Raw genomic sequence first — 16,664 nt, forward strand, 5'->3', positions numbered from 1 at the left:
GCTCTTGGTTTTGTTTTGGTTTTGTGTGCATTGATGCTAGAATTTGTGCCTTTTGTGTTGGAATTTGTCTGTGTCTTTTGTGTTTTGGTGTAGTCAAACTGATAAAAATGGGAAATACTTCACCTATCCCGAAGGAAAACCCTTTGGGGCATATATTAGATAAATGAGCAAAACATAGCCGGGAGCCTATGACTAAGAGAGACGTGATATACTACTGTAATAGAGTATGAACCCAATATATGTTAGGATCAGAAGAACGATGGCCCCTGAATGGCTCACTCAATTATTATATAATCTCGCAGATCGAAATGTTCTGCAAAAGAGCAGGGAAAAGAGATGAGATTCCATATATAGGAGCATTTATGCTATTGCATCAGGAGGAAAAGGAGTCATAGGACTGCCACCTTATAGTGCTGTGATCTGAAAGGAAACCCAAGGGGGAGAGGGAGAAAATGAGAGTGGGGACATGTTATTTCAAAACTTAGCCCCCACCCCAGCCTACCCAGCTCCCCCAGTGACCGAGCAGGCTACACTGGCAGTTGTTCCAAATGTCCCCACCCCCATGCTGCCAACATATTCACTGCCTCCTGTTTCCCCTACCCATTGGAATCAAATAAAAGTTTCTGTGGTAACACCCGGGGCACAGCGACCTGGTTTAGTATCACCATCTAAGACCCTACAGGGCACCCAATTTGGACTGGGAGGCACTTCTGCAGCAGGGCAATTTCCCTTGCCCTAATATCCTGTAAGAGGCCAGGGGAATCCCTTGGACTTGAGGCATCAGACCCTGATTTCCCCACAGGAGTCCCCGGTAACATTGACAGTGGGGAACAAGTTGATTGATTTTCTAATAAATATGAGTAATCTTAAGAGACTTGTAAATATTAAACAAAGGGGAAACAAAGTCATCCTAGGAGAAACTTGCCTGTACCTTTGAGATACAAATGTCCTACCTGGTCTTCTCAGAAACCCTTATCTCTGCCATCTTTTTAAAATGCAAATTTTGTAAAAGAGGGTACAGTAATTTAGAACTTGACTTGTTTACCATAAATATTAGTAGAAAGGGTTTAGCCATCTAGACAAATGAGCTTGATTTGTTCCATTTGCCAGAAACCCAACTTTAATCCAACCTCTTTTGTAAACTGATGGGTTTTACACTACTGTACCTGACTCAGGGCTGAAATTTTGAAATGAGAACTATGATGTCTCTCTGTTTGTATGTTTGTATGTGTTTTTGTCTTGGATAACATTGCTGAGGTTAATCTGTAAATGAGCCTTATTCAATTGGCTTAAAGAAACGTAAGCCCTTACAAACCAAACAATTATAAATACAAGAGAAATTAAGGTAAATGAGTTTCAGTTTCACGTGAACCAGGAAATATTTAGTATTAAATTAATACCTGGTATTAATGTTTAAGTTTGTTGCTCTAATTAATATAGACATGTCTTTGGAGCCATCAACATTAAGTATAGTACTTTCACTGCACCTAGGTTTAATAGAAGCTAAATGAAATCTTGTTATATCTGTTGCAAATTTGTCAGCAAGAAAAATAACTTGATATGATGAAACTTTAAAGTAAATATAAATGAGATAAGAGCTTTTAGGTAAACTCTAAGAATAATTATGTTCTAAAAATCATCTAAAATAGTTTCTCCAGATTTGGTAAGTATTACTTGCCTCTTGATTGTCCCTAGAAATTAAGGTTTTTAAGAGCCGGAGATTCTAATTTAAATATAGAATTAAAGCTACTGAAAATAATAAAACATTTCAGTATGGTAGAATGTGTGTTTTCAGTTAAGAAGGTACGAGGAATGGAATTACATTTTACTAAGAAAGTTTTGTACATGGTCAGGATTAACTGAATTTAGATTGAAGTTAAATAAGTAAATGGATTTCGTTAAGTAAGCTAATACAAGACTGAAATTTGATCTCCCTCTCTGTTAGACTGCTCCTTTTGATAACAGATTAAATGAGTTTCTGTGCCCTTAGGTGTTCCGTATTTGTTTTTGTTTCATCATTTTGTGGCATGGTTAAATGAATAGGCACTGTTTCACAGTGACCTACATCCTGTTGTGTTGTAAAACCTTTTTGATATTTTTAACAAACTTCCCAAATATCCAAATCTGACTAAAGCTTTTTAGCCTCCAGCTGACTCTGGATACTTCGAAAGAACATCTCTGAGACATCTCAGAGAGAGATGTCAAACTAAGTTTATTTGGTATGTTAAGTTACTTCAGAAACATCATAAAGTGATTGGAGATGAACCTTAGATTATAGTGTATGGATAAATGTCATTTATATAGATATTCCAAAATTTATATGGAATCCCTAACATCTGGTATGTCCTGATATGTTAACAATCATAATACTAGTTATTCTAAAATGTTATATCCAAGAATCCTGCTAATTGCATTGTACTCAAATTTTTAACCATGCTATTTTGTTTTTTGTCCTGATGCTTTTACAAAATGAAGATTTTTCAAGAAGGCTGATAAAAAGGAACTTTTGAACAAATATAAGTTTCTTATAGCCTTTAGATAATATCACTGGACTGGGTAACAAATGACAAAACTAATGGGAAACATGATTATATCATCCAGATCAATGGGAATTAATTACATGGGACTGAGTGAACTGGTAAATATGATTTATAACTTTGTGCCTTTAGGAAATATATTGACTTTAATCTTTGTTTTTAGGAAAAAACTTTTATGCTATAACCTTATGCTATGACCTACAACAAATTGATAAAGTATGCCTTTTTAAACAAAGATGAAACATTTATCTTTTTCTCTCTACCTGATCCTGACAGAATTTGTTGTCTCCAGCTGGTTCTCCTATGGACTTGATATTATGCTAATCATTGTTTTAATTTGTTCTTTATTTCCAAATTGTTTGTGCTTTGTGTCTCCCTGCTGCAGTATGTCTTTGTCAATGTTACTAGCTGTTACTTATATCCTATTTTATAAGATTGTTGTCTCTTGCTGTACCCAGTGTGTAACCAGGCCTCCAACAAAACGTCTATGGCTAAACATCTTAAGGAAATAGATCACTTTTATACCATAAAAATAATTTTAATAATGTGATTCTAGGTATGGGAAGAAGCAACAAGGGAAAATGTCTCCTGGATCATAATTAGACAGAGGATCCAGAGAATCTTTAATTATCAATAGGGCCTAATACAAAAATTAGCACCTGGAGTGGCATATCAAGAATTTTCGCCTGATCTGGGATGAGCCTCCCAGCACCATGGGACAAAATTTGATCGTGAAATGTCTCCCAAATATTGGTCAAATTCCTGACCAAGAGGAGAGGATCAATCATCAGCGATTGCAGCCCCCCAGTGTGAGCCAGTGAACACTGAGGAAACTCAGGAAGAAGAAGAATACCTGCCATCTAGCAGCCATCAGACTGCAGCCACTCCCTATGGTGAGCCCTGAGGAAACGCAGGATGTGAAAATACAGGATACAGGCCCCATCTGGGCTGTGGTGCATATCAAAGAAATTATTTCAGTGAGCCCAGAGTCTAGCATCTTCCCATACATAGAAAAATGCTACATTTCTTAACTTGAGATGCAGCCTCCTGGGCTTGAAGCCCTCAAAATTCCTGACAACTCTCAACTTTTAGGTTGTGAATATTTGTAAGTCTACAGGTGTCAAGTAGACACTTCCAAAGCAGAACAAAAGACAAATCTCAGCATCTGGAACACTGACACCGATTGCGGACACTCCCAGAAAGATCCATCTGACCGAGCAGTTAGAACTTTGTCACCCCTTTTTCCACAAGATTGTAGAATGGACATTGACAGTAGGAAATTGTAACAGGGAAGAGCTAAATTGGACTCCATGTTGGATCTGTTTCTTTAACCTTTCCTTTGCGTTGCTTTTGTTATTACAATCATACAAAATGGCCTGCCTCAGGGAACCCTGCCCACCTGTGAATGGCTGCAAGAAAAAAAAAAAAATCCTCTCACTGAGGCTGGTCATTCCAGGAGATGTTTTGCAAGACTGATGGCCCTTTTACTTTACTTCCTCTCCGCCTCTCCCTCTCTGATTCTATAAAAGAAACTGGCATCCAAACCCTGATAAGATGATTTCTCAGAGACACTAGTCTGCCATCTTCTCCATCTGCCGGCTTTCCTGATAAAGTCGTATTCCCTGCCTCAACACCTCTTCTGGAATTCATTGCCCTGTTGTGCGGTGAGCAGAGCGAGGTTGGACTCGGTAACAATTCCAAAAAATAAACACTTCTGATATGTCGAGGTTTTCAAGATTTTCAGTTTTATTTTTTTCTCAAAAGCCTAGTCATATTTTTAAAGACATTTAATCTGCGAATAGAAAACCCTGAATCTTAAAAAAGCTAAGGGTTTGGGGTTTTTACAACTATATAACCTTCTGTACTTGCCTTTGAAGTCTTTACTTGTCACTTTGGTTAAATGGATATTTTTTAAAAATATTTATTTACTTATTTATTTATTTTGGCTGTTCTGGGTCTTAGTTGCTGCACGCAGGCTCTTAGTTGTGGCATGCATGCGAGATCTAGTTCCCTGACCAGGGATCAAACCCGGGCCGCCTGCATTGGGAGCGCAGAGTCTTACCTACCCACTGGGCCACCAGGGAAGTCCCTTAAATGGATATTTTTGACAAACTTCCCCCAAATCAAATTCTTTCTTTTTTTAATATATCCAATTTTTAAAAATTTTATTTATCTATTTTTGGCTGTGTTGGGTCTTCGTTGCTGCGTGCAGGCTTTCTCTAGTTGCTGTGAGCAGGGGCTACTCTTCTTTGTGGTGCGCGGGCTTTGCATTGCGGTGGCTTCTCTTTGTGGCAGAGCACGGGCTCTAGGCACGTGGGCTTCAGCAGTTGTGACACGTGGCTCAGTAGTTGTGACTCATGGGCTTTAGAGCGCAGGCTCAGTAGTTGTGGCTCACGGGCTTACTTGCTCCGCAGCATGTGGGACCAGGGCTCAAACCTGTGTCCCCTTCATTGGCAGGTGGATTCTTAACCACTGCGCCACCAGGGAACCCCCCAAAATCAAATTCTAAATGAAGTTTTTTTTGACCTGTGGCCAACTTTGGGATTTTCCAAAGGGCCCCTAGTATATTTGTTCTCTCTCCTTATAAATAGAGAAATGTGAAGCTAATTAGGCTTATTTGATATGTTAAATTACAAAGAAAACATTGCCAAATAAGCAGTGATGTTTAACTTTAGCTTATCTTTGTGTGGGTACGTTATTAACATAAGTGTTCCAGAACTTATATAAAATTCCTAAAAATCTGATATGCATGGTATAATGTTACAAGTTATAATCCTAGTTACCGTCTTTTTTTTTTTTTTTTTTGGATGGATACTCCAATGGCTTTATTAACTCCTTTCTGGGGATGGCAGGACGTTATAGCTGGAGAGATGAAAAGGAAGCCAGGAAGCTGTGGTCTCAATATGGGTCATTGAAGGGGGTGACCTGCATCTCTCGGGACCCTCTTCCCATCCACCGTAAGCATGGGCATGATGAATAGCAAATTTTTATTCAGGGCATCCAGCTGCTTCATCTCCTCCACGCTAAAGGTGAAGTCAAACACCTGGATGTTCTGAAGGATATGGGAAGGTGTGACACTCTTGGGGATGCAGCTCACTTTCTGCTGGACCTGCCACCTGAGCAAGATCTGAGCTGGAGACCGGCCATGATTTTCAGCCAGTGCCAGGACCACTGGCTCCTCAAGCAGGACAGGCTCATCAGGATCACGCCAAGCACGCTCAGAGGAGCCCAGAGGGCTATAAGCAGTCACCTCCAGGCCGCGTGCTTGGCAGTGGGCAATCAGCTCATTCTGAGCCAGGTATGGGTGGCATTCCACCTGCAGGACAGCTGGGCGCACCGAGGCCACACTGAGCACATCATCGATCTGCTCACTGCTGAAGTTGGACAGGCCCAGTGCCCTCACCAACCCCTTAGCCACCGGTGCCTCCAGAGCCTTCCAAGTCTCCTTGTAGTGAGTGGAGTCATAGCGTATAGTCCCATCAGCATTCTTAGGAAAGGGGTTGTCTCCCGCTCAAAGGCATAAGGCCAGTGCATCAGGTACAGGTCCAAATACTCCAGCTGGGGGTCAGCGAGTGTCTTCCGGAGGTCAGGCTCCACATCCTCAGGGTGGTGATTCGTGTTCCACAGCTTGGAAGTCACAAACAGCTCCTCCTGAGGCACCAACTTGCCAGGTCCCGCATCCTCCTTCAGGGCTTCCCCAATCGCAGTCTCGTTGTCGTAGATAGCACAGTCAATGTGGCGGTAGCCTATACTCAAGACATACTTAATAACTGCTTTTACCTGGCCAGGCTCGCTCTTCCAGGTGCCCAGTCCAATCGGGGACATCTTCGTCCAGTGTGCAGGAGGATACAGGAAGCCACCATTGCCCCCTCGGCACGAGCACAAGATGTTAACAGGGAAGTATGGCTTTTCAGCTCAGTCCTGTGCCCTGCTAGCTACCCAATGGGCCTCAGCTTCCCAGATTCCTAGTTATTGTCTTAAAAATGTTGGGTGTCACAGAAATAACCAAATTTCCTTGTCAATTTCCATTATAATGAACTCTCATCAGATCTCCAACCATGGGCATTTTAAAGTTCGTTGTCATTTACAGACAATTATTGTTTTACTTTGATGCTTTTGCAAAAGTGAGATTCCTGGAAAGGACCCTACCAAGTGTTCTTGACCACTAACATCAGTGTCGAATTGCAAGGTGTGAAAATGTGGGTACAGGGACTTCCCTTGTGGTCCAGGGTCTACGACTATGTGCTCCCATTGCAGGGGGCCCAGGTTCGATCCCCGGTCCGGGAACTAGATCCCACATTCCACAACTAGGAGTTCGCATGCTGCAACTAGAAGATACTGCATACTGCAACGAAGATACTGCACGCAACAGCAAAGATCCCATGTGCCACAACGGAGACCCGGCACAGCCAAATAAATAAATAAAAATATATAGCAAAATAAAAGAGCCAAATTTAACACAAACAAACAAATTAAAAAATTTGGGTACATGTTTCACAACTGAAGAAGACCCCACCTGACATCTGGCCCTGTTTAAATGCCAAAGACCTCAAAATCCAATTGACTAGGAAGAGAACTAGGCAACAGTGAGGTAGACTGTTTCCTCCCAAGAAGTCAGATTAAGAGCATTTCCTTCCATTCTTCCTTCCTTCTCTGACCATCCTTTTCCTAATTCTTACATCATGAAGGTCTTTATTGTTCTCTTCTCCACCTTTTGGCTTGCTCTAGCCTGGAAAGATAACTGTTCACCTACCTCAGACCATTGCAGAGAAAGGTAAACTAACTGTTGGACTGGCTTGGACGCTGGTGATCCTGTAGTTCTTTCTTCCCGTCACAAACTTCTCCCTGATTTATAACACCTCGATTTCAATGGAACAAGCGCACTGCATAAACATTTCTGGGGTGGGGAGACATAGTTACGCGAAATACATAAACAGGCTAACTGGCTTAAAGCAGTGTCCCCAGTGTTCTAGCTGGTTTGGATCATGGGGACCCTGGCTCAGGAGTACTCTCCAAACCATGGACATTGTTTTGTTGCTAGTAATTATTACTGTCTCCCTGGTAAGCTGGGTTCTCTCAAAAGTTTTAAAGGCATGTGGGCAGCCACTGACCAGCCAACACATGGTCTCTCTCTGACTGAAGTGACAAAAGAGAACAGAAGAATGGAACCAGGGCCAAGAATACAAGCCTGACATCACCTCTTGTGAATGCTACACTGAGAGCAGAAGAGGCAATGGTGGCTGAGGGTCATGTTAGTACTGATATTTTTGACCAAACCTCTTGAATGGTCAAGAGGATGAGAAAAGGGAGAATTACTGAAATAAATTTCTAGGCCAAAGATGGAGCCATTCCTGCCCAGAGTGCCACAGCAAGAGAGCAAAACTTAGTAACTTTGGTATCTCTGTAAATGTTCTGCTTGACCAGAAACACAGTATATCTAGTCAGCCAATCCCCAAACTCTGGGCTTTATAATTACTTTCTTGTTCTTTATTCATTTTCTATTTTTCTCTTCCATGTTCGTTTTTTTTTTTTTTTTTTTTTTTTTTGGCCGCCAGGTGGCTTGCAGGGATCTTAGTTCCCTGACCAGGGACTGAACCTAGGTCCTCAGCAGTGAAAGTGCAGAGGAGTCCTAACCAATGGACCGCCAGGGAATTCCCATTTCTTCCTTGTTCCTTATTCTTTATCCTATAAAAGTGTCCTGCCTTCAGTCCCGTGTTGCAGTTCTTTGGACCCTTGGGAACAAACAGTGGTGGCTTCATGAAGTGTTAAAGTATGTTTAACACCTAAATTCTCTTCCTTAATCATTTTTTAACAGTACTAATCTGTTAGAAGATTAATACTGAAGTATTCACAGGTTAAATAATGAGATGTGCTTTAAAATAATACTATTGGATGGGGCAAAGATTGATGAAACAAGATAGATTGGTGTATGTTGATGATTATTGAAACAAGCTAATGGACACATGAGGGTTCATTATACTATTGTCTCCATTTCTGTGAATGTTTGACATACTCCATTAAGAAAAAAAGAAAAATAACATGGGGCTTTCTACTCACAGAATTTCGAGCCAGTCATGACCCGCGGTTACTTCAATAAAGCGGGTTGACTATTGCAGCACTATAATCAGAGGGACGGCTGTAAGCAGCAACGCAAGCAAAGTGCCTTACGAAATGCTGTTTTATTATTACTTATTGTCATTACTATGGTTGCCAACACTAATTAGGTGCCTCCGAGAGTTCCCGCCTCCTCTCCCTGTTAATAATGGTTTATTCCACTCTTCGGCTGGTTCTTTCCCGTGGTTCCTTCCTTCTAGTCCCGCGCTGTACCCCCCCGCAGCCCCAATGGTTTAGCCTGGCTTCCCAGGGGAAACCCGGTGGGGCGGAGCACGAGGTTTCTGAGAGCGGCCGCGGTCCCCTCTCCGGAGACCACTTGGACCGCTCCGCGTCGGGAGTGGGCAGGTAATCGTGGGGCAGGGCGCGAGTCCTGGGCTCCGACTGGCCAGCTCTGGAGTAAACATCCGGCTGGGTGGGGCGGGGCCGGAAGTGGAAAGCGAAGGAGGCGGCTGAGGCGGCTCCGGAGGTTCAGGGCTCGGAGTCGGTGCCTCCAGGTGCCATGGGCCGGGCTGGCCCGCGCTGAGGGCGACGCAGGGCGCTGATAGGGACGCGGGGCTGGGCCATGGCCGGCGCTCGGGCAGCCGCCGCCGCTTCGGCGGGGTCCTCGGCTTCTTCAGGCACCCCACAGCCGCAGGAGCCGGGGCTCGGGGAGCTGCTGGAGGAGTTCTCCCGGACTCAGTACCGGGCCAAGGACTGCAGCGGGACGGGAGGCTCTAAGGTGAGTCCGGAGGCGCGATGAGCAGAAAGAGAAGGTCCCTGGTTTGCGACGTTGCTGAGGTCAGGGGTCATAGGACAGAGAGAGAGGGAAGTGCCCAGTGTCTGGACCCGGAGAGTAAGGGTTGGGTTTAAAAACCGAAAAGGAGGAACTGGGCTCAGAACGAGCCAAGCCAAGGAAGGACGACGTTTTGGTTTGAGACAAAAGGGTGTGGAGGTCAGAGATTAGCGCTGAGTGGCCTTGTTCAGAGATTAGAGAAGAGGCGCTGAGGAGGGTTATTCCCATGCGTTAGGTATGGGGACAAAAACCCTCATGTCTAGATTTTTTGAAGTGTAGAGGATTTATCCAGGTCAGAGATCAGAGTGAAGGGGCTGGAGGGGTGGGGCAGAATGGAGCCAAGAGATAAACTGAGTGTGTTGCTCCCTTGTATAGTCTCAGCATGACTTTAGAATTAGGCCCATCCCTTTCCTTCCCCCATAAAGCAGGAAGGCAACTCATACTCCCTCTGTTCCTTTGTCAAAAGCAAGTCTTAGTTTCTCTTTTTTTCTACTTTTGGGATTCCCTTCAGGCTCCTTATTGCCAGACCTGGAAGGCTTCCAGTCTGGTCAGGCCATTCCCATCTTAGGCATTGCCTGACAGTCTGATGGGAATCTTGCCGACCCTGCCATCTTTCATCCCCCACGTGGTTTTGGCAGGTTTAGCATCAGGTTTTCCAATGGAATTCTGTTCCCTCCCAGGCCGTGAAACTCTGGTTTGGCTCCAGGGGTTACCTATGCTAGGACTTACTGAACTTGGCATCTGCTAGTCTGAAGTAATGCAGGGAAGACTTCAGTAATGATGGGTCTCCCCCACTCTCCAAATGACCGAGTATTTTTCAGAGCTTAGCCTGAGGACCACCTGTTTCAGCATCATCTGGGGTGTTTGTTAAAAATAAAGGTTCCTTGATCCCACCCAGTCCTACTGAGTTAGAATTTCTGAGGGTGGGAATCTGAATTTGTATTTTCTAATAGGTTTCTTAATGATACTCATGCCCCTTGAAATTTGAGGATTTCTGTTTCTTGTGAGTTTTTCCCTCCACGTTGGTCTTTTGGGTGGCTAGAGGGTCAGTTTTGCTGGGCCCCCCTACCTTCTTACACACCCCTGAAGATTGGGGTTGTAAAAAGTTATACTTGACTCACTCCACCTGGTCCTAAACTTCTGATCTTTTGCAGACTTGTTGAGATGTTACAGGTTTTATGTCGTTCTTCTGGTGGGTCTTTCCCTGAACTGAGCAAAACAAGAGCAATTTTAAGGGAGGTGTTCCTTCTATTTCATAAGCAAATTGCGTGTAAGGAGACAGCTTTGTCTGCATCTTTTACTCATTACAGTAACTAGAGCTTCTAGGTACTGGTCTGTGGCTGGAGAATGGGGAAGAATCTGGAGCCAAAGGAAGATAATGGATTAGTGCCGGTTAAAGTAACCTAGAGAGGGACTTCCCTGGTGGCGCAGTGGTTAAGAATCTGCCTGCCAATGCAGGGGACAGGGGTTCGAGCCCTGGTCCGGGAAGATCCCACGTGCCGTGGAGCAACTAAGCCCGTGCGCCACAACTACTGAGCCTGCACTCTAGAGCCCGCGAGCCACAACTACTGAAGCCCATGCTGTGCAACAAGAGCAGCCACCGCAATGAGAAGCCCGCGCACTGCAACAAAGAATAGCCCCTGCTCGCCGCAGCTAGAGAAAGCCCGTGTGCTCCAGCAAAGACCCAATGCAGCCAAAAATAAAAATAAATAAATAATTAAAAATAAAATAAAGTAACTTAGAGCAGGGGTTCTTAATATTTTATGGATTGTGGACCCCTTTGAGAATCTAATGAAAGATGTCAACCTCTCTTCAAATGCTTATCATACACAGTTTCACCACTACATTGAGGGGTTCAGAGTCTCTCCCGGAGTTTACCATGTGGGTTCATGAACCACACGTTTAGGATCTGTGATCTAGCAAGATGTCTTTTCCTGGTATTGAATTATAATCACAGAGGCACATTGTCATTCCCAGAGACCTCTCCAGGTCAGGAACCGCCTAATTCTCAGAACGCCAGAATCTTCTTTATGCTCAGATCTCCTCCTCTGTGCAGGTTGAGCGCATTGAGAAGAGGTGTCTGGAGCTGTTTGGCCGAGACTACTGTTACAGCGTGATCCAAAATGTGAATGGGGATATCTGCGGCCACTACCCCCAGCACATCGTGTTCCTGGAGTATGAGAGTTCTGAGAAGGAGAAAGACACGTGAGCATCATGTAACCAAAGCGTGCCCATCTGGGAAGGCCTTGACAGCTCATCCCCGGGGTTAGGAAAGTCTGCAGCTGGGTGGGGCAGGCTCACTTTTCCCAGGTGTCAAGCCTCATTGGCATCTTTGTTTTCTTCAGGGTTTCACATCTTAGATTGGCAGAGTAGCACAGCGTAGAAGGAGGGGTTGGGAGTCACAGCCCTGGCCTCCTGTTTTACTCCTACCCTATAGCTCATTGTCCTGAGACAACTGACTTCACAGCTCACCTCTCTGAACCTCAGTGTTTTCTGTTCTGTTTTTTTCTTTTTTTTTTAAGAGAGCAAGTGGGAGGTATGCTTTGTCAACATGTGGAAGGGCACTTACCGTATGTAGAGATTAAGAGCCTGAGGTCAGCGTACGTGCTGGCTGCCCTGCTTGCTGGCTGTGTAACTAACTTGGGCAAGGTACTGAACCTCTTTGTCTCTTAGTTTCCTCATCAGTTTCTACCTCTATTTAGAAAAGTGGCTTTTGCAGTTCCTGCTGATAAACAGGATTATTCCAAGCCTGACGTGTGTGCTGTAAGAATTAGAAATAAGAGCTACCATTTATTGAGGGCCTCCCAAGGCCCGAGTGCTTTGCGTGTGGTAACAGTTCACACCAGAGCAGACACAGAGCACCCAGCACAGGATGCAGCCCATAGGCAGTCAGTAAATGGTAGCAGTTGTTTGACACTGATAAATAATCACTGATGCTCTAGGAAGTGCTTTCTGTTGATCTCAAAGTTTGTTCCCCTAGGCGCCCTGCTTGCTGTTGATTTTAAGGGAATTCCAGAAGCTGTTGCCAACAATATCCATGAAAGCCTGGCCCCGTGGAAGCACTGTGATGATGAGTGCTATGGTAGAGTCGTGCTGCAAAGTGCAGCGGGCCATCACTGCTCACAGTGCGCCCATCAGCGCACCCAGGAACGGCTAGAGATTCTGAGTCTTGGACTCCAGAGCCACTGAATCAAAATCACAGCATAACAAGATGGCCCAGTGATTCGTACGCACTTGGAGGTTTGAGAAGCACTGCTGTAGACGAACTGGGGAGAAGGGTGGATTCTGCCTGGTGTGTGTTTCGGGAGACTTTTCAGCTGGATTTGGAAGGATGAGTAGGGGTGTCCCTGAAATGTCCTTTGTTAGAGACCAGCTTGTATATGGTCTTGATCATCAGGCATGTGGACTTGTGGGTGTTAGTGGTTATTGGGCTAGTACCCCCTGAGCAGTCATTGAAATCACAGATTCCAGGGTCCCTGAATCACAGTTTCCAGAATCTGTGCCTCAGAGAGCTCCCTAGATGAGTCTCACCTTTGCTATAGCCTGGGAACCGCAGGGAGCCAGAGAAGCCTTTCAAGTGGAGGAGTAAAATGGGAGATCTATAAGTGTGCCCTGTAATGAGGTCGTGGTGGGGTGCACTGAGAAAAAGGAATGTATTGGGAAAAGGAATTGAATGTAGATCAGAGCACTTGTATGACTGCCTCTTCTTTCTGTCACCACCATGGCACTCCCATCTTGCCTAGCGGGGTCTAGCCGCCCAGGCTAGGGCCACTGCAGTATATCCCTAACCCTAGAGGAGTTGTGGAGTTTGTTTTTGTTTGTTTGTTTGTTTTTTGTTTTTTTGGCGGTACGCGGGCCTCTCACTGTTGTGGCCTCTCCCGTTGCGGAGCACAGGCCCCAGACGCACAGGCTCAGCGGCCATGGCTCACGGGCCCAGCCGCTCCGCGGCATGTGGGATCTTCCCGGACTGGGGCACGAACCCGTGTCCCCTGCATCGGCAGGCGGACTCTCAACCACTGCGCCACCAGGGCAGCCCTGTTTGTTTTTATTTATTATTTGGTTGTGCCGGGTCTTAGTCGCGGCACGTGGGCTCCTTAGTTGCGGCAGGCGGGCTCCTTAGTTGTGGCTTGTGAACTCTTAGTTGTGGCTCGCATGTGGGATCTAGTTCACTGACCAGGGATCGAACCCAGGCCCCCTGCGTTGGGAGCATGGAGTCTTACCCACTCCGCCACCAGGGAAGTCCCGTGGACTTTGTTTTTACTTTTCACTTCTTGCAAGGCCTCGAAGTGATACTGAGTGGGCGATGCCTGTTAAAGAGAAGGGAGTATGTGCATGTTCAGGTGGGAAGAAGTAGAACTTTTTGCTTCTTTACACATGCCTGGACTTCGTGTTAATATGACACTAATTAGACTGAGTTACACAGGGTAGAACTGGATTCAGGAAGTGGTTTGGTCCTCTTAACCCACCTCCCCAGTTGAGCCCATATCTGGGACTAGAAGCCTGGATGGGGATCTCTGAACGACGAAGACATGAGTTTGTCAACGAGGCAAACTGCTGCCATGAGGCAGACCCCAGGGATCTAGTTGCAGGCCCTACCAGAGAGATGAAGTCCCTACCTTTAGATCTGGTGGGTAACACAGACCAATCAATGAGCAATGACAGTGTAACAAAGGCCAGAATTAGGGCAAGTACAGGTGAAGCATTGGGAGACAGTGGTTAAAGTTCTGCACTTGCTAATTCCAACTCGTGTGTGAGCGTAGGGTGGGGGGGTTGTTCTCCCATTCCACCAACTTCCAGACGCCAGCGTTGTGTTTTACAGATAACATTAGATCCCACAGGTTAAGGGCTCAGTCCCACAAGAGAGACATAAATACACAAGCTCACTTTCATTCATTCAAATATGAGTATCAGGTGCCTGACACAGCCCAGTGCTTAGCACAGTAAGGGAAAGATTCTGAGGCCAAGAGATAAAAATAAAAACAGGAACCACTGAGAACAGAAACTGAATTGGTTCTTTGAGTAGGGGACCCAGGGAAATAAAGCACCAGCTAGCCTAACAAGAAAAAGGTGCCTTCCTTCACATGATAAGACTGCCCAGAGCCTCTAAGAGGGAAATGCTGGCATATTCTCTCCCTCAGTTTTGTGGAGAGTTTGCTGAATGGAAGGATTCAGCCTGGGAGAATCATATGCAGTTTCAAGGCTTTTAGAGCTGCTGGAGTGAGCTCCGTGAGAGTCGGTTAAAACAGATGGTGCTGACCACATCTGTGCAAATGGACGGAGGCCACCAAAAGGTGGGAGGGAGACTACTGTGAGCAGTACTGTGTGTGCTCAGTTTTATATTATCTTGGCATCTGAGTTTAGGCCATTGCTTCATTCTGAGGTGCCTTTTTTGTTTGTTTTTTTTAATGTTTTGGCTGCATTGGGTCTTTGTTCCTGTGCATGGGCTTCTCATTGCGGTGGCTTCTCTTGTTGCGGAGCATGGTCCCTAGGTGCATGGACTCATGGTCCCTAGGTGGGCTCAGTAGTTGTGGCACACGGGCTTAGTTGCTCCGCGGCACGTGGGATCTTCCCGGACCAGGGCTCTAACCCGTGTGCCCTGCATTGGCAGGCGGATTCTTAACCACTGTGCCACCAGGGAAACCCTGAGGTGCCTTTTTATTTCATAGAGAACCTGAGTGAGGGGAAGGTGGCAGAACTTAGTTTTCAGTGAGCCATGTTTTTTCTAGAACCTGGCTGGTTGGCCTGTGCCATCCTATGGGCACCTTGAAGAGGCACCCCAGCCTTCCACCTTCCATCAAAATAAGGAAAAAAATCTTGATCGTAAAAATAACATGTAGTCACTTCTTTGTTGTTTGAATTGGTTATGGTAAGGATGTAATAATTCTGTGATTTAAAACAAAATGTTTAATAAAAATGAAAAAGAATCTTAAATCAGACCTTACAGAAAAATACACCATAGGAAGTATAAGTCCTCTTATTTTATCCCCTGTTCTCTTTCCATGATCACCAAACTCTTGGTCCAGGTTTTTATTTGAAGACCACTGTTTAACTTCAATTTCACATCTTCACTTGATAGTAGTTATTTTATTAGTAACTGGTTTGAGAATATATCTATGAAGGCTACTAAGAAATCAGCAGTGTTTTTAAAAGACTATATTTTTATTGGTGCCAGCAGCATCCAGATATGCTTAAAAAGGCACCACAGATGTATAGGAGTTGGTGAACTTACTCATTCTGAAACAATTATTTGTGTGCACATGCTGTGCAGTGACACGGGAGCGCTAGCACGACTGGGATGTAGAAGGAATGAACGCCCTCTTGGACTCGGCCTGGAAGCTCAGCCCTTGTAAGGAGGGCACTTGAGTGTCTTCCCTCCCTTCTCTTCTGTCACCCTGCATTACTCTGCATGGCGGGGGTAGCTTCCCACTCTTGAACTTTCCTGCCTCCTGTTCCTCTTGCAACCAGAAGCTCTGACTGGCTGCTGTGGAGTCTTTTGTTAAGAATCTACGGGTGGGGACTTCCCTGGTGGTCCCGTGGTTAAGACTCTGCACTTCCACTGCAGGGGGCACGGGTTCAAACCCTGGTCAGCGAACTAAGATCCTGCATGCCTTTCAGCACGGCCAAGAAATTTTAAAAGAAGAAAAGAAAAAAAGGATCAATGGGTGAAGCTATGAGAGTAGACCCTTATTTTAGGGGTCAGCTGATTTAACCTGATTTAATATGTGTGAGTTGCTTAAGCTCATTTCTAAATGTATTTTTTTCATCTTCTAGAAGCTCCCTTATTAAACCCAGTGCATTAACTACTGTGCTTCTCAAGGCCACAAATAGCTTCTCTTTCACTACCTTTGCTCCAGCATTCCCTCCCCTGTTGGCTTTTTGGACTGTTAGAGGTAGCTGGAACGTTGGGGAGGTATCAGAGGCTCATAGCCGTGTGAAATGTGAACCTGCATCTTATCCTGCACTCTGAAAGATGACAAGAATGGCCCCATGATTTCCTGAGGGTCCCCAGCACACGTATTGTCTTACTTTTGGAGTAAGATACTGAACCCCCTAGATATAATCAACGTTCAGTTTGCTATATATGTTTCTGTATTTTAAATACCATGTCTTCAGAGTAGCTTTTTTTTTTTAATCTTAAAGGTTTTGAAATCAGGATGACTTCCATTTTATTATCTATAATATAGCATTTTTTTCTTTTCTTGAAAAGCTTAGAATGTCCATGATCTAGAATTTAGGAATCT

At 44.9% G+C, this 16,664-nt stretch overlaps 1 protein-coding gene and 1 pseudogene across 2 annotated transcripts in view; one reads left to right on the forward strand and one right to left on the reverse strand.

Moving 5' to 3' along the window:
- Nucleotides 1-5,445: 5,445 nt before the first annotated feature.
- Nucleotides 5,446-6,400, reverse strand: LOC132432926 (aldo-keto reductase family 1 member A1 pseudogene; annotated as a pseudogene).
- A 2,681-nt stretch (nt 6,401-9,081) lies between these two features.
- MTMR14 (myotubularin related protein 14) overlaps nt 9,082-16,664 on the forward strand; it is a 43,218-nt gene continuing 35,635 nt past the window's right edge. For both annotated transcript variants that reach the window (XM_060023003.1, XM_060023004.1), the window contains exons 1-2: nt 9,082-9,369; nt 11,480-11,628. In XM_060023003.1, the coding sequence (XP_059878986.1) occupies nt 9,214-9,369; nt 11,480-11,628 (305 nt within the window). In that variant the 5' untranslated portion in view covers nt 9,082-9,213. The remainder of the gene's footprint in view (nt 9,370-11,479; nt 11,629-16,664) is intronic.

The sequence above is a fragment of the Delphinus delphis genome, chromosome 10, assembly GCF_949987515.2.
Source record: "Delphinus delphis chromosome 10, mDelDel1.2, whole genome shotgun sequence".
In the NCBI taxonomy this organism is placed as follows: Eukaryota; Metazoa; Chordata; class Mammalia; order Artiodactyla; family Delphinidae; genus Delphinus; species Delphinus delphis.